At 33.7% G+C, this 25,348-nt stretch overlaps 5 protein-coding genes and 1 pseudogene across 5 annotated transcripts; 3 read left to right on the top strand and 3 right to left on the bottom strand.

Annotated features, from left to right (window-relative positions):
• Nucleotides 1-47: 47 nt before the first annotated feature.
• On the top strand, nucleotides 48-6,252 carry LOC132032825 (uncharacterized). Its single transcript, XM_059422578.1, has 9 exons — nucleotides 48-160; nucleotides 250-333; nucleotides 2,869-2,978; nucleotides 3,114-3,164; nucleotides 4,003-4,146; nucleotides 4,241-4,330; nucleotides 5,010-5,116; nucleotides 5,461-5,545; nucleotides 5,773-6,252. The coding sequence occupies exons 1-9, from the start codon at nucleotides 49-51 to the stop codon at nucleotides 5,869-5,871; spliced, it is 882 nt and encodes a 293-aa protein (XP_059278561.1). The 5' UTR covers nucleotide 48; the 3' UTR covers nucleotides 5,872-6,252.
• A 3,515-nt stretch (nucleotides 6,253-9,767) lies between these two features.
• LOC132035198 (uncharacterized) lies at nucleotides 9,768-11,309 on the top strand. Its single transcript, XM_059425484.1, has one exon. It carries the CDS (start codon nucleotides 9,810-9,812, stop codon nucleotides 10,599-10,601), a length of 792 nt encoding a protein of 263 aa, XP_059281467.1. The 5' UTR covers nucleotides 9,768-9,809; the 3' UTR covers nucleotides 10,602-11,309.
• Nucleotides 11,310-11,636: 327 nt separating this feature from the next.
• Nucleotides 11,637-13,573, top strand: LOC132035196 (mitochondrial carrier protein CoAc1-like; annotated as a pseudogene).
• Nucleotides 13,574-14,047: 474 nt separating this feature from the next.
• Nucleotides 14,048-14,843, bottom strand: LOC132035197 (NDR1/HIN1-like protein 3). The gene has a single exon (XM_059425483.1). It carries the CDS (start codon nucleotides 14,693-14,695, stop codon nucleotides 14,075-14,077), a length of 621 nt encoding a protein of 206 aa, XP_059281466.1. The 5' UTR covers nucleotides 14,696-14,843; the 3' UTR covers nucleotides 14,048-14,074.
• Nucleotides 14,844-22,240: 7,397 nt separating this feature from the next.
• Nucleotides 22,241-23,307, bottom strand: LOC132034714 (NDR1/HIN1-like protein 2). The gene is made up of 2 exons (XM_059425082.1): nucleotides 23,143-23,307; nucleotides 22,241-22,492 (listed from the first exon to the last, which is right to left on the bottom strand). The coding sequence occupies exons 1-2, from the start codon at nucleotides 23,305-23,307 to the stop codon at nucleotides 22,241-22,243; spliced, it is 417 nt and encodes a 138-aa protein (XP_059281065.1).
• Nucleotides 23,308-23,751: 444 nt separating this feature from the next.
• LOC132032824 (NDR1/HIN1-like protein 2) lies at nucleotides 23,752-24,716 on the bottom strand. The gene has a single exon (XM_059422577.1). The coding sequence runs from the start codon at nucleotides 24,592-24,594 to the stop codon at nucleotides 23,905-23,907; it is 690 nt and encodes a 229-aa protein (XP_059278560.1). The 5' UTR covers nucleotides 24,595-24,716; the 3' UTR covers nucleotides 23,752-23,904.
• Nucleotides 24,717-25,348: the final 632 nt, after the last annotated feature.

Raw genomic sequence — 25,348 nt, 5'->3', positions numbered from 1 at the left:
CTTTCTTCTTCTCCAAAAATCTCTTAAACCCTAAACCTCAGTGAAACCATGCATAGAAGGAACATTAGGTTACGAAGAGAATATCTATACAGAAAAAGCTTAGAAGGAAAAGAACGTTTGCTTTATGAAAAGAAACGAAAAATCAAAGAAGCTTTAGAAGGTAAGTTTTAATACTAAATTTCTTCACAAAATAATTGAGAAAATCTTCAACTTTATAGAATAATACTTATTCTTATGGGTATTTTTCAGAGGGAAAACCGATTCCAACTGAGCTGAGGAATGAAGAGGCGGCTCTTCGCAAAGAAATCGACCTTGAAGATGAAAATACTGCTGGTATGCTAACTACCCTTTTGCCCATGTGTTATTTTGTATTTTTTTGATTAAGGATTCTGCTATTTGTTTTGGTTATGGGGATTCTTGATATCGAGATCAGAAGCAAATTGTGAAAAGGCTTCTAATTCTGTGAATTGTGCTAGTTCTAATTTTAATTTAGCAGCTACTTGTTTCATTGCTTTTATTTGCGCTGCGGACCCCACTCTGGAAACGGAGATACCCATATTAATAGCAGGTCTGATTCCAGAGTTGAATAGGTCGGCGGATAAGAAGATTTGTCCATCAGTAATGGAAATTACATTAGTAGGAATATAAGCCGAAACATCTCCCGATTGAGTTGGGGTGGAAGTGGAATTGTCCATCAGTAATGGAAATTACATTAGTAAGAAGTGGCATGTTTACTGGGATTTGCTTAAAATGATTGACAAAAATGAATTGAAGGCCAAAGATTGGATTTTTTTTCGTTATTCTCCCTATCCCGCCTTTTTCATTAAAGTTTTGCCCATGTGTTGTTTGCATGATTTTCTAAGTTTAGAGGGTTGATTAAGGATCCTGCTATTGTATTGGTTATTGGGATACTTGTTTTAGCTGGAAGTGGTTTTGGTGTATAATAGTAGGAGAAGAAGTGCTATATGTACTGGGATTTGTTTAAACTTATTGAAAGAGTAATTGAACAAACATTGAATAAAACAGTACCCGAATGAGAAATAACTTTGAAGGCCAAATAATGGATTTTTGGCTAAATTTGCAGTGTAATTCATCCTAGGGTATGACCTTGTGGTCAATGAACCGGGAATGTATCATGGGAACCTTTAGGATGTGACCTAATTGCCTTCAAGTAGGAGAAGAAGTGTTGTTTGCTGGGATTTGTTAAAAATCATTGACAGACATAACTTTGACGGCCAAGAATTTGTTTTCTTTTTTGTCTAAGTTTGCAGTTCCATGCATCCAAGAGTGTGACCTAGTTGTCAATGAAGTGGAATGTATTATGGGTACCTTTAGGATGTGACCTAGCGGCCTTCAGGTAGGAGAAGAAGTGATATGTTTACTGGAATTAGTTTAAATGAAAAATAACTTGAAGGACAAAAAATTGATTTTTGGCTAAATTTGTAGTGCCATGGATCCAAAGGGTGTGACTTAGTGGTCGATGAAGTTGGAATGTATATAGGGAACCTTTAGGGCGTGCTTAGCGCCAGTGGTCAATGAAGCTTGAATGAATTATGGGAGACCAAGGTTCAAATCCCAGTAGAGTAATAAAAATTGCTAGTCGAACTTTTTTTTCATTTGTCTAAACCTCAGTGAGCGGATTTAACGGGTATTTGTGCTGGCTGGAGGATCCTTTTTCACACCCTTTTGTTTGTTCAGTTTATATAGTATTAGACTCAGAATACATTTTTCGACCTTTCGGTTTTTGCTCAGCTAGCTTCATGTTAATTCTTGTTTGAAGCATCTTCTTGATGCCATTCTAATACATTTTAATTACTTCAAAAAAAAAAAAATGCATTTTTCGACCTTTTGGCTAAGATCAACTATGGTTGCAGAATCGGAAAATGACAAATACTGCTTCCTGCTTCCTTGTAATATGGTCATGAAAGTAATTCATTGTGCTCCTGTCACGAGTTTCACTTTCATGTCATCATTTTAAAGATTTTCAGGAATCAGAACATAGTCCCCGTGTATAGTTCACTCTGGTTCACCTCCAAGTTGGCAGGACTTTTCGGTTGTTTTTGGTTATCAATGAGTGGTGTTCTCCTAGGATACAAATTTCTGTGGGTTCATGTCATGGACTGGTCCTCAGGAGCATAGAAATTTTGGCATTCAAGTTTGTGTGGTCCCCCAGGATTATGTTGACCTTTTGGAATAATGAAAGAAAGGAGAAAGTTAACAAAAACAACAATAACAACAAACCCAGTGCAATTCCACAAGTGGGAAGTGTAGTGTGTACGGAGGCCTTACCCCCACTTTGAGAAGGTAGAGAGGTTGTGTCGATAGACCTTCGGCTCAAAGAAAGATGAAAGGAGGCAGTAGCAACGAGCATAAACAACAACAAGATAATAAGATAATTGTGGCTAAAGAAACAACAGGTAGTAGTAGAAATCTAATAATAAGCAAATACAAGAGGTTGTTGTAAGAAAGGAGAAAGTCGAGGTTTTAAATTTTGATTAATCAACAAAAAAAAAAAAAGAAAAAAGAAGCTGTTTGAGGATTTGTTGTAGAGCCATTTTCTGAACTGAAGTTCCCTTGCTCTACATAACTCCCTTTTGGTGTTAAAAACCGTGTGGTGGGGACCTACAACCTTTACAGTTATTCGCCCTTTTATGCTGTATCTTCATCATGCCTTTTCTATGAAAAATCTCTCACTTTGTTCTCTTAATAATTTCAGAGATGTGAATTGTAGATGATGCATGTACAAATAGAACATAATTGCTTGTTGTTGAGATGTTCTCCAATTACATTACGTGTTGAGTTGTAGTTGTATGTGCTACGTATTTGCTAAGACAAGGCTTTTGTCTACTTTTAATATTGTTGATGCAGTACCTCGATCAACTATTGATGATGAATATGCTAATGCAACTGAAAAAGATCCCAAAATTTTGCTTACCACTTCAAGAAATCCTAGTGCTCCTCTTACTCAGTTTGTCAAGGTTGGTGTACCCTTAAGTTGTCCCCTACTCCCTTCACTCCTTTCTTTTACAAGTCATTAAAATGATAACAATTTTTTTTCAGTTGACACTTCTCATGTCCTATTCTTTCCTTTTTTCCTTGTTGTATGGAGACAGGAGTTGAAAATTGTGTTCCCTAATGCTCAGCGGATGAATCGTGGTGGTCAGGTTGGTCTACTATTGTTCTTGTTTGGTACTTCAATCCATTGCGAGCTAAGTTGTTTGGAGGTTACAGCTTGAAAGATTCATAATACTCCCTCCGTCTCAAATTATTTGTCATATTAGAAGTTATAAGACAAAATTAATTTTTTTCCCATTTTACTGGTAGTAGTAATTGTTATGCAATGGATTAATGTTCCCTCCTAATTAATGTTCTTTTCAGGGGCGTGTAAAAGAGAAACACGACAAATAATTTGAGACTGAAGTAGTATTAGAATTGGAATTGTTGTCTCTAGTTTCTTGTCGGGAATAGGACGAGGTGTTGCATTAGTCTAATTTACAATTCAAACGTTATGTGTATATGCACATTTTTGTGTCTGTATGTGTATACTGAAACACAGAGTAAATACTGGAACAGTGTTTCAGGCACACATGTATACGCTTCTGCAAGTGCAAACTATCTAGAAAAAATTAATTGAATATAAAAAGAAGAGAGCACATTGCAATGGATGTCACATATTTGTTTTGTAAAGAAAGGAGCTCTGATTCTTTGACTTTTAGACCCTTTTTTTCTGTGAAGAAAATGATTCTTTGACTTATTAACTTTTATGTACATGCATAACTAGCTATGTAGTTCTTCAGTCCTAAGTTGCTTGTATTCTTCAAAAATGTCACTTGCGCGTGTTGTATCCTTCAAAAGTACTGCATTTTTGGAGAATCCAACACGGTACGGCAGAATACTTTTGAGAGTCCGAGCAGCAGAACTTCAAGCTATTTACATTTTTAGAGTTACCTTGTATTGTTTATCATGTGTTTGTGTAATTGTATTTTACTATTTTTTTTGCAGGTTATATCAGAAATAATTGAAACCTGCCGTGCTCATGATTTTACAGATGTAATTTTGGTCCATGAGCATCGTGGTGTGCCTGATGGTATTATCATTAGCCATCTGCCTTTTGGTCCAACTGCTTACTTTGGTTTGCTCAATGTGGTAAGTGGTCTTATTCTTCCCTTGTATAGCCCAAAAGTCTTCTGCTGGTTGTGTGAGTTGTAGATGATGTCCGTCATCTACCATTTTCATGCAGGTCACTAGACATGATATCAAGGACAAAAAATCTATGGGAACAATGCCCGAGGCCTACCCACATTTGATTTTTGATAAATTTTCAACTAAGGTAATTCCTGACAACCCTTTTTTGATTAATAACATGTTGGCCAAGCTTCTAAAATTAGCTTAATTTGGAAAATGTTCTTTTCCAAAAGTGCTTTTCAAAAAAGTATTTTTGGTGAGAATCAATTTGTGTTTGGCTAATCAATTTGAAAAGCACTTTTGAGCAACAATTAGTATTTGGTCAAACTTTTCAAAAGTGCTTCTAAGTGTATATTCTCATAACTGCTATTCAAAAAAGTACTTTTGGGGAGAAGCTACTTTTTCCAGCTTCTCAAAAGTCAAAACTGCTTCTGTTCTACTTGAAAGCACTTTTTCTCCTCCTAAAAGCTTGGCCAAACACCTCAACTTTGGAAAAAACACATTTGGCCTTGGAGGAGCTTGGCCAAACAGGCTATAACTGTAAGACTTATCACCCTTTCATGCATTTCAATAGACTTGCTACAGTTATTGCCAAAAGAAACAAGAATTCTATGTTATCTCCATATCAAAGTCCATGGCTTCACAGTGGCTCCCAGTTAGTTGGTGACATACTGACATCATGATTCTTTGAAACTGCTCGCTTATGTCGCCAAAATCAATCCCTGGAAGTTTTAATAATACATTAGTATCTAGTGTCTTTGTATTCTTAGTGTAGCCATCATATATACTGTTCTATACTCACCACGGATATGTTGATCATGCAGCTTGGTGAGAGGACGGTTAACATCCTAAAGCATTTGTTTCCTGTGCCCAAGCCTGATACAAAACGCATCATCACATTTGCTAACCAGTCGGATTACATTTCATTCAGGTTAGTTTCTTGTTCATAGTGATTAAATTACTGAAAAAATAATGGTGTCATACGAGCGGATGAAGCTTATAAACTAGTATGTCTTTGGGCTTAGCTATTCTTAAACAATTATAGATATAAGAAGTTTGTTTTTTTCTCGTGCAACATCTTTTTGTGTGCTTTCAAGTTAATCATTTCAGCGATGGCTCTTTTAGTTGTTTTGGTCATTGCCTTTTATACATTTGTTCCAGCAGCTTAGCATAGTGATTATTTCAGATATCATTAAGATACTGAGAGAATAGTTGAATAAGATACAGCTTCTTTTTTTCCCATTACTTTGTACTAAATTTGATTGAAACATGCAGACATCACATCTATGAAAAGCATGGAGGTCCAAAATCAATTGAGCTGAAAGAGGTTGGCCCTCGATTTGAACTACGGCTTTACCAGGTAACAATGATTAATACAAGACCTGGTTCGTCATATTTGTTTGCATCCACGTTTATGAATAATTGTGAAACTATGGTATCTTGACTTATCTAAGTTTAGTAGCCAGACCTACATTTTCCACATCCACATATTCCTTTAAAATAATTTGGAACGATAAAAAAGAAAAGAAGTGCTGCAAGTTCTCTTATCTGCTCATTCCTGATCAAGTTACTTGTTTTTATACGTAGATTAAATTAGGGACGATGGACCAAGACGAAGCTCAAACTGAATGGGTCATAAGGCCTTACATGAACACATCCAAAAAGCGGACGCTTCTAGGGGACTGAACATGCAGAATATGAAGTTTGAAGTGAAGCCTCCACGTCTTTCCGTTTGCACCAACAGAAGTTGATTTCATACTTTGGTGATGATTGCTGCTAAAATCAGTTTTGTTACCCAAAAAAACGTCTCTTAGCTAGACATATGTTTGGTCGTTGAAATGCAAGAGAGGTGATTGATCTTAGAGCAACATATTTGACTTAAATTTGCTGCTTCCAATTCCACAGAGAGGAGATGTAAGGTCTTGAACTTGGAATATAATGTTATGTATACTGTGCTAGGTTTTTTTTCAAATCTCAAAATTGATTCATATGACTCTTCTTTCTTGAGGTTATTGCAGCTTAAATGATTGAGGAAAGAGCAAAATAGAGTGATTATTTTCTTTGCAACTTCGTTATTTGGTCAATAATTCTCTTTTCCCTTGTGTTAAGCATATAATCTTTTTAGCTTGCACATAATTTTAGAACTATTTTTGATAATGGTCAGTCAGGTTTTGTTTAGTTGTTTGCCGATTCTAAAGGTAGCCTATTTGATCCAACCCTCAATTGCATTTTCAACCACGTACTCAACAATTTAACTAAGCTTGCTAGATACTGAATCAACAATAGGCTACTATCAAAAGTATTTTGCTAGTTAAAGTACTTGAATCCGATTAATATGTCTTCATTAACCATTTTTGTAAATTCATAAAAAAAAAAAAAAAAAAAAGGAAGAAGGAACAAGTCTAAGCACCAAGGCACTGAAAAAAATAAAATAGAACTACTATATTATACAGTGCAACAGAAGCACTCTATGTTTTTCTTTTATTAAAGTTTCCAATATCTCGAAGAGCAAGTCAATGACGTTCTCTGGTGCAAAACAAGGTAAATACTTATATTACATGTTTGATTTTAAACTATTGTCAACCATTCATGAGTCAATTTTTTCACATCATTACAAAGTTAATAGAGAAACGCTTTGTTTTCTTGAAGGAGTACCATTGAAATAAAATAGCTTGTTGAGCTCTTCCACATTAATATCTTTCGATTTTCAGTTGTAGCTATTGAATTTCCTATAAGTTATTGGTGAAACTACAAGCATTTTTGATAAAGTGACAAGAACAGTTCTTCATGCTAATTAAAGCGAGAGTATCTGGTCCTTTCTAAAGAGTTCAAGCTCAAATATACGTAGGATCTTTTGTAAGTTTCACATTTTAAAAAGGTGTACAAAAAACAAATCATTGTACCGATATCATATTAAAAAGGCAAAGTTTAAGTACTCCATGGGGCAGGAAGTTCAGTGAATTCAAAGTATGGTATATGTTGTTATGATTAAATTAACTCTCCCTTTTATTTTCTATATGTTGGAGTGCTTGAAAATATTTTCTCCCACACATACCACTTTTTTATGCAAAAGTACATCACTCTTTTCGTCATCACCACAAGGAAGAGTGACCTATTTATAGGTATAGAGAGTCTGTCATAAAAGTTGGTAAGAATTTAGTGGATAATAAAGTTTGGGACGATGCGTGTGATTTTGACTAATTATTGATTCTATAACAAACAAAACAAAATAAAAATTAAAGAGCACCCAACCACAGTACAACCTTCCAGGAAGAGTGCGCAGGGAGAAGGGCCTCAAGCAGAAACATCAGTATCTAATTACAAAGTGTTTGTATGTATCTTGGACATATCTCTTACGGTTAAAACTATAAGTTTCTGTAAAAAAAAGAAATAAAACAAAAGATAAATTATAGTAAATGGATATCTATTGAAGTAAATGGCCTAAAAAATTGCACAAAAATTATGGTCACTAACTCTCTATAATATATCATTTATGAATACCCTTTGCTAAATTAAGTTGGAATCTATATCCAACATCCTTTTTATAATTTTCCCAGAGGTATAATAAGAAAATTAATTAACTCACATTTCATGTTAAAGAGCCTAAATCCTATGAAATTTAGTTAAGCTTACAGGGAAACTAGTTTAATATTATCTTTATAAATCATTTCTCTAACAAAACAAAGGTAGGCATATGTATCAAGAAAGGAAAAAGAAACTAAATTATATATAGTTTCACTCTTACAGGTCAAAACTATAAAAAAGGAAAGAAAATTGAACAATTTCTCGATTGGTGCATCTTATCCTTGTGGAGGGGCCGTACTAATATTACAGGTCAATATTCGTTAATAAAAATAAAAATTGTTTTTAATTTAAATGAGAGTGTTTTTTGTTTCTCACCCTGTGTCTGATACTCACTTATGGGCCAGACTAGTTCAATTTCGCTCCGACAAATTTCACTATAGGGGTGAAGCACTCCCTACCAGAAACGATTCCATTATCACGACTCGAATCCCAAACCTCTATTAGGGACTAAAGTACTTAATTACCACCCCCACCACAACTCTACACCTTATGTAAGGTCTTTAAAACGTTTAATTTTATCTTTTGTCTTGTATAATACTATATTCAATCTTCTTAGTTCTTATCTTAATCAGCATGAAACATCAATTATGTCATGTTTATAAACAAAGGGAGAAAATTGTGTTCTTATTCAACGTTGAAATGATACTAAATAAATAGAGTCAAAAGTATTTTTAACAAAGAGCAACTCTAATCTTATTCAATCTTTTAATGATACTACCAAATACCTGGGGAGTCAATGAGTTGGATATTGCAAAATCCTTATAATAACAACTACAAAGATTCAATTCATACCTTATACACAAAGTTGACTTGTTAGGGTTTGTCACAACCTTCAAGGACGTAGAAATCTAAACTCCACAAGTTATTGCTTTGATGCCTTAGTTTAATCATATATTAACTTCTAAGTTCTATGCATCGATGATGGTAACTTAAAATTTTAAAATAAGGCTAGTAATCTGACTAAATTGCATTGATAGTCTAATTTTTTTTACACCATTAATGTATTTAACTTAATTATATACACCGATAAAATAATAAATTTTTACAATGCCGGATTACTTTTCTATATCGTAGCTGGTAACTTCCTTCATTTCCAAAATTATGAATTTTGCCTTTTTATGAAGTACTTATAAATATTTTTTGAATGATATGATAATGCAAGAAATATAAGAAATAATCTACACTATCAATTTATATAAGCTAAACTCAAATCTATATTGATTACATATCCCATATTAGGAAGAGCTTTAGTTATACACGCTGTCATTAAGATTTTTTTGTCATCATTAAATCACTCTGATCTATTCTAATAATAATAGATAACTTATTTTATTTTTAAATTGTTAATCGTACAATTAACGAAACTTATTTATAAATATCTTTTAGGTAATAATATGAAGAAAAAAATCTTTACACTTACGTGATGTATAACTTAAACTCATTAAAAAACTAAAAGAAAAATATCAAAGTTTTGTGGGTAGATAAGTGTCAAAAGGAAAGTTCCACTCATTTATTTCAAATTAAATATAGCCAATCCATGTCACCTACCTCTCGCCCTCCACGTCCCTCTCTTCGTAACATTAACACCTTGTGTTGATGGTTAATGCATGTTATACTGTATTATGTTGTATTGTTTTGATGAATAAAATATTTTGGACAGATAGTATCGTTTACTATTGTTATATAATATTACACATCAATAATTTGAAGGATAAATCTACAAAAAAAGTAAAGTATTGAGTAGAGCTACTGCAATAAAAAGGTACGATAAAAGATAAAATAGAGTTAGTCCGCGTTAGACTATAAGTAAAGACAAAATGAAGGGGAAAAAAGGGTAACGACGGGATAACATCAAATCGATCGTTAAATAAAATGAGATTTTTCGTCGTTACGTAATAATGGATTTAACTATACGACACAACAAAAATTAAGCATCAATCAAAATAAATATTGCATTTAAACTAACAACGCAATACGCGAGTACAATACAACCGCTAACAACCATCCAAACCAGGTGTAACATTTTCTTTCATATATAAATGTCTCTCGATTTCCAAGAAATATATCCGTTAGAAACTTCCAAAACTTTTAAAAAGTCCACTTTTTTCATACTCCAAAATCTCATATTTCCTCCATCACCGGCAACAACCCACCAGAAAGCACCCGACCCGACCCGTTTTATTGCCATGACTTCCAGTCTAAGCCCACTAGGAACAGCTCTAACAATAATATTCATCATCTCATTACTAGCTTTGTTCACTCAGCTCTTATTTCTCCTCTGGCGTCGTCGTCGTCGCCGCAATAATATTCCAATTCATGTTCATGAAAATGTTCAAGAACCTTCTTCTTCATCTTCCAAAGAGCTTCTTCTCTTTTTATTCTGTCTTAAAACACAAGAAACGAATGTCTCTCGGGTCGAACCCGACCCGGACCCGAACCCGAGTTCCCACGATCTGGTGGAAATGGAGCTTATTGATTTTTTGAAGCTACATGATATGTATGGACCATCGAGATTTCTGTTTACGATAAACGAAGAAGAGAGAGAAGATTTGGAATCGGAGAAATCGGATGAGAAAATGAAGAGTATGAGCTTAAAGGAGTGTGTGAAAATTGATGAAGAGTCGCCGGAAAACTCGCCGGAAAACTTGCCGGAGTTGCCGGAAGTGATGCCGGAGTTGCCGAAAAAGGAGTTAGTTGGCGAAGAGTTGCCGGAGGAGGTGGCAATTGATTATGATTCTATGGAGAATAAAACGACTCCGTTTTCAACTCCTTGCGATTCGCCGTTTTACTTAACTCCGGTGGCTTCTCCGAGTTGTGAAGGGGTCGTTTAGAAGCTGATTAGAGTTATGCGGGTGTTAAGTAATATAAGGATTAGTTATGAAGGAATTTATATACTATTTTATGCACGAATTAGTTATTTATATAATAGTTATTTCACTTTTTATCCTGCATAAAATAATATATAGATTTCCTCATAACTTATTTATGTATTAGTTATATACGAGCTTTTAAATTGCAAACCAAATATCGACTTTGCCTGTATTGGTGTTAGTCAGCGAAGAGTTGCCGGAGGAGGTGGTTGCGGCGGCAACTAATAATGATGCTAATTCTACGGAGAGTAAAACGACGTCGTTTTACTTAACTCCAGTAGCTTCTCCAACTCGTGAAGTAAGCTTATAAAATGTCATTGTTATGCAGCGTCGGCAGGGGGATCCATAATTTGAAATTTATAGGTTCCTACAGCAATATCAAATTACTTTACAATGATAACTAGGTGCACAATCGAATATATATAATACATATATAGGATATGAGCAAATTACTGAGTTCCCGAAAACCCGTAGTGGAAGAGCTGGATCGGCTGCTGATCGCCGGCCGGCTTTGCCGAGCTGTAGTAGGAAATCTTTTGTATGGTTTGATTTTGACATTTTACCTTATTGGTTTCTATTTTTCCCCTTGGTTGTATATTTATGTTATTGTTGTGTCGCTAGAACTTTCTAAGAAATTTTGAGGTGACCAGAACTATATATTTTTAGTATTAATGAAGCATGTATATGAGATAATAATGATCATAAGATATATTCTCTTCGTTTCAATTTATTTAAACATATTTAGTGGGACATGAATTTTCTTTTTTCAAAAAAATAAGACTTTTTAAATACGTCTAGCCTTAAAAGAGTTATTAGACTTTTGAGAATTGTTCATAATAGTTATGTAACTAACTATACACACATTTTTAATGATTAACGGAGAAGTTTAAGTTAATAAGTTTCTAAATAGAAATGACTTATTATTTTTTAAACGGACTACAATAAAATAGGATAGCATAAACTGAAACGAAGGAAGCATACTATATTGTTAAAGTAAACAAATTTGAAAATGGTATTTGCTGTTTAACCTAAAATTTGCTCATTAGGTCAATCAATTAGATTTATATAATGAGGTCACAAGCAATTGGGTTAGCCCAAATTTAATTAATCCTTTGATAATGTGAATATAATGAAAATAACGCAAAAATAATAATAGATGGATAATCAGATTAAAATATCACAAGATTGTTCCTATATTGAAGTTTAGGATCTATTAAAATTTATCGGATTTCTAACAGCAATTTTAGACCGACACCGATCTGTCGGAATTTCGACATCTTTTTGACCATTCGAAAAAGGCTAACACTAACACAAAAATTGGAAAGTTGACGGTATCCGTCGAAAGAGGACTGTCATTATATGTTTTGATTGTGGCGTATCTATCGAGATAAGTGATTTCCCATTATTAGAAGATTAATTCAAAGTTGAAGTAGGAAACCTAAATAGTTTAGGATTTGGTATCTTAATATGATTTGTAGCCAAATTCATATGGAAATAGATTTTCCAATTTCTACTAAAAAACGGGTTTTGAACTACTATTATAAATAAGAGTGTTACTACCTATTTGAGTAGTGAAGAATTGGAAGAATATATTTTTCGGGGCCTCTAAGAAATAGGTTGACATAGCGTTCTACAAACTATAGGGTGGATAATAATTCTTTTGTTTTGTGTATTAAAAGGCTTAAGTTTTGGTAATTGGATTAAAGATAGTATTTTTTAAAGATGGGGTCTTCTTCACTAGGGTTTACTTTGTCCTTTAATCATAGAGATGTTTCAGTTTTTAATGGTTTGCCCATATATATATGTGAAGGAGCTAATTGCTGGAGCAGCTGCTGGTGCATTTGCCAAAACCGCGGTTGCTCCTCTAGAGTGGGTGAAAATACTTATGCAGACGAGAACGGGAGACTTTAATTCTCTTGGAGTTTACCATTCTCTAAAGAAGATCCTGAAACACGAAGGCATTGTTGGTTTCTATAGAGGAAATGGAGCGAGTGTCCTTTGAATTGTTCCATATGCTGCATTGCATTTCATGGCCTATGAGCATTATCGTGGTTTGATTTTGAATAACTACGACTCTGTCATGGGATCTGGGTCTTCTCTAGATCTTTTAGCTGGCTCAGCTGCAGGAGGAACTGCAGTTTTGTATACCTATCCTCTAGATTTGGCTCGTACCAAGTTGGCCTATCAAGTTGTGGACACAAAAGGATATTTGAGGATCCATCCTCCATATAGTGGTGTTAAACATGTCATATAGACTGTCTACAAGGAAGGGGGACTACCTTCACTATATCGCGGCATAGGGCCTACACTTGTTGGTATTCTTCCGTATGCTGGATTAAAGTTTTATGTTTATGAGGAATTAAAGAGGTGTGTTCCCGAAGAGCATCAAAGCTCCATTTTGATATGTCTTTCTTGTGGAGCTCTAGCTGGCTTATTTGGACAGACGTTTACATATCCGCTGCACGTGGTTAGGAGGCAGATGCAGGTAGAGCATATGCAACCTTCATTTCAATGTGGAGCGCTTTACCCGCAAAATAGGAATACGTTTAACATGCTTTCATCCAATGTCCGTAATCAAGGTTGGAGGAATTTTTTTGCTAGCCTTAGCGTAAACTACATGAAGATCGTTCCATCGGTGGCAATTGGTTTCACGGCATATGACAGAATGAAGGCTTGGCTTCACATACCTCCTCGACTGAAATCAAAATCAATATCTACTGCATAAGTGATATGCATTCTCACTTTTATTTTTAACTATTTAGGTTAAATTACTTGGATGTAAGTAAGTGTTTACCGTATTATAACCCCTCGTACAAACTTCTTTCTTTTCCATTTCTCGAAAGAATCACAACTAGTTTACTTTCTAAGTTGCTCTCTTTGGTCCTTTTAATCTGTAGTTCAAAGAATTTGATACACCCATTGAAAAGGAGATAAAAAAACATTATTTTGATAGAGTTGATCATAAGGGATATTTGTCTAAATTATCATTGTATCTTCCTTAAATAATTTATTAATGATTAATCCTCCTAAATCTCCAAACAAACTTAATGAAAGTATGCTTCATTATTCTCATAATCATATCTCCCAAAATATTGAAACACAAAACAAAACCAGAATGACAGAAAATCCAACATCAAAATAACCAGATTATATATATGTGTATCGATGAATAGCATCTAAGAATATGATCTATCAATGACTAACCATGCATACATCAAATCCCAAGCTAGGGGATCAACTGTATGAATTCTCTATATTCGTTATAGTTATTCAAATGCATTTCATCCTTATAAAGATAAATCGGGTTAAAAAACAAAACCCATAATCAACAACATCTAATTAACAAACCAAAGAATACATGTATAGAGAAACAAATTATAAAATTTTAGTTTTTTTTTTAAAAAAAAAAAGAAATAAGTTCCAAAATTAATTAATTAAGATTTCGTCCAATTAGGTAGGGGAATGCACGTAGTTCTCTCAAAAGTAGAAGACGATATCTTATCTGACTTCAAGGGAACCTTCAGTGAGCAGCCAACAAGAAATTTAAGCTCCCCCGTTGTGATCCAACCTGATTTGAGCCTAATGCGCATGGAAAACACTGTGTAAATATCGAAAGCTCCATTTTTCTTCTCGTCCTCATAATCCGATTTCTCACTACTTCCCCATTCAACCGCGCTTTGTCCCTTGATCACTGGGTGCAAAGTGGTGGTGTTCCTAGGCTCCTGATAGAACGATTCAAGATTGGTGGTAGCGAATCTTCTATGATGGAAAGTGGTCTTGGCCTCGATAAAGTCAAAGTGAACCCCGAGCTTTTCATTGGAGTTTCTAATGTCAAAGCTTAGGTTGAGGTCATAATCAAGGGTGTTGGTTGAAGGGGAAAAATCGAATTTGGCCAATGATGCATCCGCGACGTGGAAATAGATCTTGTTGGGCCTCCAAATGAGCCAAATGGCTAGAACAATGATGCCAAAGATCACTATGATGGCGCATAATATCTGAAAAATGCATGCGCAAACACAACTAAAGATACAGTTGCAACAACAAAATTTCCCCATGATGGGGATTTTGTTTCTTATTTTTCTTTTGTCTTAATAATAAATTTGGATGGGAAGGATTTCTTTTTTATGTGTTCTAATACAGAAGAATCAAATTGGTGGGAGTATGATTCTTCTGTATGTGTGTTGCTGCTAGTCTCAAATGTAGGGTTAATGTGTATATGTATAGATATATTTAGTTTGTGAACTAGGAAAATAAAAGGCGTGGAGGAAATACTGGAAATGCCAATAATGTTTTGTTGTGGTTAAGGTTTGACACACGGTTGTCTTTGTTGAGAAATTCTATTTTAGTCAATTTTGTTAAAATTAGCTTTATGTGGAGGAGATTTTATTGAGTTTGAGTGTGTGTTATATATATATATATATATATTGAGTAATTAAGTATTTTTTTTTTACCTATCAGGATATTTACAAGTAAGCCTCCTTAAAATATGAAATTTGTGATTTTAAAAATAAGACATGTTTTCCTCTGCAACATGTAATTGTGGCATGATGGTATAAAAACTAATTAACTAGACTAGCAGAAGAACCATGATATTCGACTTAGCTTGCAGCTTTGCACACACCTCGACTAATTTCACGAGGTATATGTTATCTCCCACAACCAACAGGGGCTGATTTAGATTATACAATGGGGGTTCCCCGGAACCCCCATACATCCCGGGAACCCCTATACATTCGCGTGGATCCAGTATTTGTATTGAAAATTCCAAGAATATATAAGAAATACAACTTGGGAACTCATTAACAAAGTGTGTTTTTGGTCTAGTGGATGAAAAGAAATCACCTAAGGTTATTTACATTAATAACAGTGTATATAACTAAAACTCAATTTTATTATGGATGAGACATAGCCATAGTTAGTTAAAACAATGGTATCGTTATTCTCTTCTTCTCCCTCGTCAAAAGATTCTTCATGAAGTTCTTGATTCTCTTTTCCTCCCAGCGTTTAATCCACATACTTTGTTGTTTTCTATTTTTTATTCACAAACAGTTTATAACTCATCATATATTTCAGCAAGCGGTACCAAATTGTTGGTTCGATCCTGAAAGGTGTAAGGGTAATTAAATAATTTAACAATCTTTATTGAAGGTGCTTCTTCAAATTTGAGGACCTGGTGAGAGGTTGGGTATTTACAAAAAAGAAGTGTGAATTCTTCGGGTTTGTGAAAAAAAAGAGCAGTCCGTCAATAAGACGACAACAAATGTCTTTAATGGGTTTGTGTTTGCAATAGCCAATGTAGGTTAGAAAAAATTGGAGAATGAATTGTCAATTATTGAGGTCGTTTATTGATATTTAGTGCGAAAAAAGAGTGATGATGTTATTCTTTTTAAAGAGAAAGATGAAATAATTGATCAAGTTATGATCGAATGTGGAAATGACAGTTGATGAATGATTCAAATAAAAATAATTGAAAAAAATAAAAGAGGAATGATTCAAGTTTGGACGAAAAAAAGAATTGAAAAGGAGAATAAATGATTACTTATCAATTCAATACTCGCCTAATGAAGAAAAATCTCTTTCTCAATTTCTGGATGAAGGAAAGATTAGGTGTCTTTGTCACAAATGCAAATAAAAGTAATCGTTGATTCCAACACTTCATCTAGTAAAAAGGGTTCAAAAGTAGAAATGGGGGTGGACATGTCGTCGACCTAATACTCAAAATTTTAGCAGTGGTGAGATACTCAAATACCCAACTCTAGGACACAGACCACATGTTATGGATGGTAACTTGGTAAAGGCAAATTTAGAGGTTGGTTACGAGTTCATGTGAATCTAGTCCTTAATTTAATAGTCAATTCAGTTATTATTGTATTTTTAGTTTGAAAATGTTACAAAATTTCATAAACTTTAAATCTTGGATCCGCTTAGTGGGTCATGGGTGGTGATAGAATGTATTTTGGAGTTAGCTTCGATAGAAGTTTTGATGAGCCTCCGAATGATGGGAAAGCACTTATGTCAAGTGGTCGTTGATCGTCAATTTCACGAAGGCTTAATGCACTCTAAGTTATCCCTTATGATAGGATTTCAATTCTTCTGTATTTCAAGAGTAACATATTCTTTCATGGAGCTAAGATTTAGATAAATAAGTATTATGATAATTGGGCAGGCCAATTGTTTTTGGGTGTTGCATCTCAGCTTAGGATTACAATGTAAGTAACTAACTTTTGGCGACAAGCTTGTGTGTAATTTATATATTTTCCCCTTAATAAACCTGCAAAGACATACATTCTCATTCAATTTATTTACTCCCTCTGTCCCAATTTGTTTGACACTTTTCGCCTTTCGATAGTCAAAATTCTTAATTTTGATCATGTGTTTGAACATAGAATCTTTCAAATTATCGAAATAAAATTTTCATATTTGGAAACTACGTTAAAAGTACTATAAGTCACCACAGTTAATAATTTAAAATATTTAAAAGACATATGAAAAAATTAGGGGCAAAGAATAACTCGTTTGACTCTCCAAAAGCTAAAAATGTCAAACAAATTGGGACGGAAGGAGTATTATTTAGTAAACACACAAACCTACAGCCTTTGATCAGCAGTACTACTAATACAGGTCTATCCATTCTAACTAACTCAGGAGGACTCGACTGAAATGAAATAAACATTCCAGGGTGAATCTGACAACTAAAAAACTTCTAATTTAAAGGTTAAGGGGTTCATTTAACGAACTAAAGACTTGTGGGCCACCCACATCTTCTGAGCTTGTAATTTGAGTATCTTTTAAGTCATCCTTGAATGTTTATTAATTATACTCCAGTTCATGCAATTAGAGTTTAGAAGTCACTTATTTCACCTATAAAAATCTCTTCTGTAAGGTTGCTCTGCAAAAGTGAATTCTTTTAATGATATAAGTATGTGTGCGGCGTGAGATGTCCAAGACGCCCGATTGAGGCAGAGTGTGAGAGGATGGCGGTAAAAGAGCCTAAAGGGAGAGGGTAGGCCAAAGAAGCTCCGGGAGAGGTGATTCGGCAGACATGGCGCTAATTCGCCTTACCGGCGGGACACGACCATGATAGGAGGGGGTGGAGGTCGAGTATCGGGGAGGGCTAGTCGGGGGTCGCGAGGTTTCATTTCTCGTATTAGGAGTATTTTTACTCGGCTTCTATGTGTGTTGGGTCTTGTCTCTCTTCTTCGTTTATCATGACTTCTTGTTCTTCTTTATTTCTCATTTTCGCATTGTTTTGATTTGCTTGTCCGTATCCGACTCTTTCCTTTGTTTTCCTTGTTTTCTTTTCGCCCATTTTTACGGTCTTTCGGAAACAGCCTCCTACCTTCCAAGGTGGGGTAAGGTCCGTGACACTTTACCCTCCTGCACCCCCACATCAGGATTCAACTGGGTATATTGTTGTTTGTTAATACAATTATGTTTTATGTTTGTCTCCTTTTCCCGTTCGCTTTATGCCTTATTATATTATCAAGAATCCATCTTATATTCTAACAACTAGTATCAAATTGTCGGTTTGATCATGAAAGTGTAAGGCTAATTTCATAATCTTCATTGAAGGTGTTTCTCCGAATTTGAGGACATGTTGAGAGACAGGATATTCTCAAAGAGAATCATACTCTCCGGACTTATGAAGAAAAGAGCAATCTGTCCAGAAAGTGTGAGTCTTAAGTAAAGGACTTCACAAGATCATAGAACAGAAGATGAAAGACGTAGTCTTCCGTGAATTTGTGTTTGCAATAGTCAATGTTAGAAGAAAATGAAAAATGAATTGTCAATAATTGAGAATGTTTATTGTATATAAAGTGTGCATAAAGCGAGATTATGCTATTCCTTTCAGAAAGAAGGATTGGATAATTGATTAGGTTATGATCGAACATGATAATGACAGTTGCTGAATTTTCTGATCCAGATAAAACAAGAGAAAAAGGATTCAAGATTGGAAGGAAAAAACTTTAAGAAAAGAATTATTAGTTAGCTTAAGATCGAAGATAAGCTACAAATTCTTTCAAGGTCGAAGATTTTCCTAGATTGAAACTTAGATTTGCTGCGAAAAGACATGTTAGTATTGAATTGTGAGATCAAAGTTTCAAATGAAATAATCACACATTTTAACATGTTAGCAGATAGATAAAGGTCATATAAGAGTATCACAATCATCCCTTATAGTACTCTAAAAAAAGATATGTATTTGGCTCATAAAAAAAATTAAATCCGCACGTCAGGTACCAATTACACTTAAAACACGAAAATGGGAGAGTAAAAGGCAGTTTGCAAGATTATAAAGCACATCTGACTTTTCGACACAAGTTAGTAGTGTAATTTTATGTATTTTCCTCAATAAAACCTATAAGCGCCATTGCAAAAATGCGGTGTCGCTACGTATAATTGACCCTTTTATCCAACATTTTTCCGGACTCGCGAGAAGCTTGATGTTAATACCGCCTTTTTTGCCTTTAAAACCTACACACCATACATTCTAATTCAACTTTAGTACCCACTTTTAATTTGACGCGATACTGATAAGAAATGTTTACAATCAATAATCTAAATGAGTTGACAAAATGTAATGTTGAAGTGTATTCTGATTCTTTGTTGCAGAAGAGTAAAATAGAAGATAAAAGCACTTTCTTTTAAGAAAAGTGAAGACATGAAATCACTTACCGAAGAAGACACGAAATGAATCACACTTTTTATAAAAATTTTCTTTTATAAAGGTGAGAACCTTTGTTATTGCCATTTTTCTCATTACATAATACATAATACGACATTCCAATTAGAGATCCATGTCAAAAAACGTTATATGTTTTAGTTTAATTTAGAATTTAATTGGTGCGGTTAAATTAAACAACGTGGATCTCTAATTGATTAAAAAAATCACATGGTAATAACTGGTGTTAATGAAAATATGAGCCATTTTGATAGTTCGATGGCATAAATGAGCCAAACTATTGACCAGCATAAATGAACTATTTTGAATACCCTAATTAAAACACATAAAACTTGAATAATTTATTTTTATTATGTAATGATAATTTCAACAAGAAAAAAATTTATTTTTATTATATAATATTAATTTCTTAATATATGTGTTTTTTAGCTAGGACGAATTTAAAATGAATATTCTAAGAAAACGAAGTAAATTGCACACGTGGAAAATCGTAGGAGTGGTACTTTTATTCAGCTGCAAAAACGAAAACAAATTCAAATTCAAAATTTAAACACTGAGAGAGAATCAATATTCAGCTCCGAGGGGCCACTTTTTTAACTTTTGTGTAACGGACTTATTACTGAATTAATGTGCAACAACTTGACCATTATTTATGTGAAGACGAAATTTGAAAGGAACACTTCAACTTTTTATTTGAATAAAACAATTAATCCCCATTTAATTATCTTCTGCAAGCATTATAAAACAAAGAAACACAAGGCAAAAAGAAATTGAGAGAAAATTTTAAACAAAAACTCGTTATTTATTCACAAACAATATCCAAAAATCAGGAGCATACCTCATCCACAAAACAAAAAACAGGGATAATAACTCAATTTCAATAATATCTCCTATATTCAAAGAAATCTACCAATACAACAACAACATAGCCAGTGCAATCCCACATATTGTAGTAAAGAAATCTACAGATAAAACGGGTCAATACTCGAATTCCCGAAAATTAACCCCATGATAAAAAGCCCTAGCTTCAATTGCATCATAGTAAATCCCAATTTTTTTATTAGGGTAGGGTGTATGCAGATGTTGCCTTACCTCGTGAAAATAGAGAGACAGCCGAAAGAAAATGTTCTGTGTGTAGTTAATCAAAGTAGTTATGGAAAAGAAACATGAAAGCAGTACAAACATTCAAAAAAAAAAAAAAAAGAACAATAACAACAGCGAAACACAACAAACAAAATATGGTAACAGATATAAAAGTAAAAAATAATTAAAAAAATAATAATACGATTCTCTGTGGATGACTATAGCCCAATAATCCAATAGAAAAAACAAAAAATCGGGAAAAATGTTGAAGTGTGTTTTGATTCTTTGTTGCAGAAATGTATTATTGAAGATAAAGCACTTGCTTTTAAGAAAAGTGAGATATGAAATCACTTACCGAAGAAGACAAGAAATAAATCACACTTCTTTAAGAAAGGGTGAGAACTTTTGTTATTACTACAATTTAAAATGGAAATGTTAAGAAAACAAAGTAAATTGCACACGTGGAAAACTACAGCAGTACTTTATTGGCATAATACATAGAGCCTGTTTGGATGGGCTTAAACCCAACTTTTTTTTATTGGACTTATTTTAAGCACAAAGTCAAACACTCAAAAAAGCTGAAAACAACTTATAAGCTGTTTTTAGCAACTTATAAGCTAAGGCAAACAGACTCATAAATAGGCCCTCAAACTTGAATTCAGCTGAAAGTCCTCTAACTTTCGTCTCTTACAAGAAAGACCTCAACTGTTCTCCACTTTCATTAACTGAACACTCCAACTTACAAACTGATAGTCTAGACAACTCCAAAATTTATGTGCAACATCAGTGCCACGTCAGTATTTATATTTATGTGTTCAACGTTATACAAGTTGAGATGCCTACTTGTACACACTCAAAGTTGAAGGGCATAGTTGTCAGCTGAAGTCAAGTTTAAAGGTCTATTTATGTATTATGCCTAATTTATTCAGCTGCAACTATTTCAAAAAAAAAAAATACTCCCTCCGTTTCAATTTATGTGAACCCATTCGACCGTACGCGGAGTTTAAAAAGAGAGAAGACTTTTAAACTATGCGTGTAAAATAGTGACATATATTTTGTGTGGTTATAAATCATCGTAAAGGTAAATTATTTTCAAACGTATAGAAAGATGTCATTCTTTTTGGCATGAACTAATAGGGAAATGAGTTCACATAAATTGAAACATAGAGAGTATAAAATAAAGACAAGTGCCTATAGCAAAACCAAAAACGAAAACACACCGAGAGGGTCAATTTTCAAATTCAAAATCAGTTCCGAGGGGGCACTTTCTAACTTTTGTGTAACGGAAATATTACTGAATTAATGTGCAACAACTTGACCATTATTTATGTGAAAACAAAATCTGAAAGGAACATTTCAACTTTTTATTTGGATAAAACAATTAATCCCAATTTAATTATCTTCTGCAAGCATTATAAAAACAAAGAAACACAAGACAAAAAGAGAAAATTTTAAACAAAAACTCATTATTTATTCGCAAACAATATCCAAAAATCAAGAGCATACCTCATTCATTGTCTATGGATGAATAATATCCCAAAAAAAAAAAAAAAAAAACAAAACAGAGATAATAGCTCAATTTCAATAATATCAAAGACTATCAACAGATAAAAAATAATATAAAATGAAATAAAGAAGCTCATTATTTATTCACAAACAATATCCAGAAAAGCGAGATTATACCATTGTCTATAGATGAATCATATCTCAATAATCCAACAAAAATTTAACAAAAAAAAAAAAACTAAAAACAGAGAAAATATCCCAATATCAAGAATTATATCTCCTAATATCCAAAAAATATCAAGAGATTAAGAAACAATAGAAGCAATAATCACCAATCAAGATGACATTGGGTTATCTCAAAAGTACCATTACCCTTAAACGGAACCTTCAAATCACACTTAATCATAGGCTTAATCTTCTTAGTCTTAATCCACCCAAATTTAAACCTAATCCCCATATAAAGCTTCACCCCAATCTCATAAACCTCATCATCCTTCTCCCCATTATAATAATCCCCTAATTTAACCTCATTTTTAGTACCCTTAAACATCAGATCCAAATCAGTAGCATTCTTATGACCCTGATAAAACGGCTTAAGTGTCGAATTCCCAAAATTAACCCCATGATAAAAAGCCCTAGCTTCAATTGCATCATAGTAAATCCCATTTTTTTTTAGGTGGGTGTACACAGACCCTGCCTTACCTCGTGGAAGTAGATAGACGTTTCTAAAAGAGCCTAAGCTCAGGTGCTGTAAATTAAAGTAGTTATAAAAAAAAAAAAAAATACGAAAAACAGTAACGTATTCAGAAAAAGAACAATAACAACAGCGAAACACAACAAACAAAATATGGTTACAGATATATATATATATATAAAAATAATAATAATAATAATAATAATAAAAATAATAATAATAATAATAATACCATTCTCTGTGGATGAATATAGCCCAATAATCCAATAGAAAAAACTAAAAACAGGAAAAATAGCCCAACATCAATATGGAGAGATAAAAAATGAAATTCAAGAACTCACTATTTATTCACAAACAATAACCAAAAAAGCAAGATAATACCATTGTCTATGGATGAATAATATCTCAATAATCCAACAAGATTATAACAAAAAATTACTAAAAACAGAGAAAATATATCTCCTAAGATGATCCAAAAATCACCAATCAAGATGGCATTGGGTTCTCTCAAAAGAACCCTTACCCTTAAAAGGCACCTTCAAATCACACTTAATCATAGGCTTAATCTTCTTAGTCTTAATCCACCCAAATTTAAACCTAATCCCCATATAAAGCTTCACCCCAATCTCATAAACCTCATCATCCTTCTCCCTATTATAATAATCCCCTAATTTAACCTCATTTTTAGTACCCTTAAACATCAGATCCAAATCAGTAGCATTCTTATGACCCTGATAAAACGGCTTAAGTGTCGAATTCCCAAAATTAACCTCATGATAAAAAGCCCTAGCTTCAATTGCATCATAGTAAATCCCTTTTTTTTTTTTAGGTGGGTGTACACAGACCCTGCCTTACCTCGTGGAAGTAGATAGACGTTTCTAAAAGAGCCTAAGATCAGGTGCTGTAAATTAAAGTAGTTATAAAAAAGAAAATACGAAAAACAGTAACGCATTCAGAAAAAGAACAATAACAATAGCGAAACACAACAAACAAAATATGGTTACAGATATATATATAAAAAAAATAAAAATAAAAAACAAGAAAAATAATACCATTCTCTGTGGATGAATATAGCCCAATAATCCAATAGAAAAAATTAAAAACAGGAAAAATAGCCCAACATCAATATGGAGAGATAAAAAATGAAATTCAAGAACTCACTATTTATTCACAAACAATAACAAAAAAGCAAGATAATACCATTGTCTATGGATGAATAATATCTCAATAATCCAACAAGATTATAACAAAAAATTACTAAAAACAGAGAAAATATATCTCCTAAGATGAAGCAAAAATCACCAATCAAGATGGCATTGGGTTCTCTCAAAAGAACCCTTACCCTTAAAAGGCACCTTCAAATCACACTTAATCATAGGCTTAATCTTCTTAGTCTTAATCCACCCAAATTTAAACCTAATCCTCATATAAAGCTTCACTCCAATCTCATAAACCCCATCATCCTTCTCTCCATTATAATAATCCCCTAATTTAATCTCATTCTTAGTACCCTTAAACAACAGATCCAAATCAGTAGTATTCTTATGACCCTGATAAAACGGATCAATACTCGAATTACCAAAATTAACCCCATGGTAAAAACCCCTAGCTTCAATCAAATCATAGTAAATCCCAATCCTTTTATTAGGATTCCTTATGGAGACATTAAGGGCAAGATAGTAATTGAGGGTATTGTTGTTAGAGTAACTGAACTGAGTTAGCTGAGCATTGGCCACGTGGAAATTGACTTTGTTTGGTCGTAGGATAAACCAGAGAATGAATCCTATGACAGCTACGATGATTAAGAGTGTACATAGGATTTGGAAAATGCAAGTACAGATACAGTTGAAGATGCAAGAACAACAACATGTGAATGGGTTGCAACAACATGAAGGGGAACTAGAGTGGCCTGGACGGTGGTAAGTCTTGGATGAAGGTGGGGGGATTGATGGGCCGTAATAGGCACCGTTTAAGTGGGGTTCTGGCATGGTTTTCTTGGACGGAAAATCAAGAAATGGTAGAAAGAAAGTTGTTTGGAGTATATGTGAAGTAAAAAATAATGTGGAAGATTTGTTATGCTAGTGGGATTGTGGGTATGGGTAGGGGTATGAATTATATATTAGGGAAAATGACGTGGGGTGTGCGGCCTGGCCCAATTGGGGGAGGTTTTAGTTATTGTGTTTTAGTTGGATTGGGTTTTTTAAAACTTTTTCCTCTCAAATTAATGGTATTTAATTTTTGTCCTTCGCTTAATATGTCGAGGTATTGGATTCAAACTCCAGTTCATTTAAAAAAAAAGTTGCAAGGGAGAGTTTCATAGCAAAATTAGGCCTATTCGGACAAAAGTTAGGCAGCGTGGCAGAGTTTTGCCTTAAGCTCTGCCTGATCAGGTAGAGTTTGAGGAAAAACTCTATCTGCCGAATTCAAACTCTATCTTGAAATTTTTTTTAAAATTTTTTTTGACTAAGCTGGAGTTCGAACCCGGAACTAAGAAATTTTTAGCCAAAGGAAAAAAAATTAAAGATCCATTTGAGGGGCAAAAATTAAAGACATTGCCTTTGAAGGGGCATTCCACACAAAAAAAATGTTTATTTTTGGTCTTCAACTTTTGTTTGTTTCGTGGATAAGAATTACTTTATACACTATGGGTGTTTTACACCTCGTTTGGATAGGGTATTGTATTATATTGTGTTATGTTGTATAATATTATATCGTATTGTTTTGATGAATATACTATTTGGA

Source organism: Lycium ferocissimum, chromosome 10 (genome assembly GCF_029784015.1).
Source record: "Lycium ferocissimum isolate CSIRO_LF1 chromosome 10, AGI_CSIRO_Lferr_CH_V1, whole genome shotgun sequence".
NCBI classification, from domain to species: domain Eukaryota; kingdom Viridiplantae; phylum Streptophyta; class Magnoliopsida; order Solanales; family Solanaceae; genus Lycium; species Lycium ferocissimum.
Note: the sequence above shows the minus strand (reverse complement) of the source record. Positions and strands in the feature narration are given on the sequence as shown.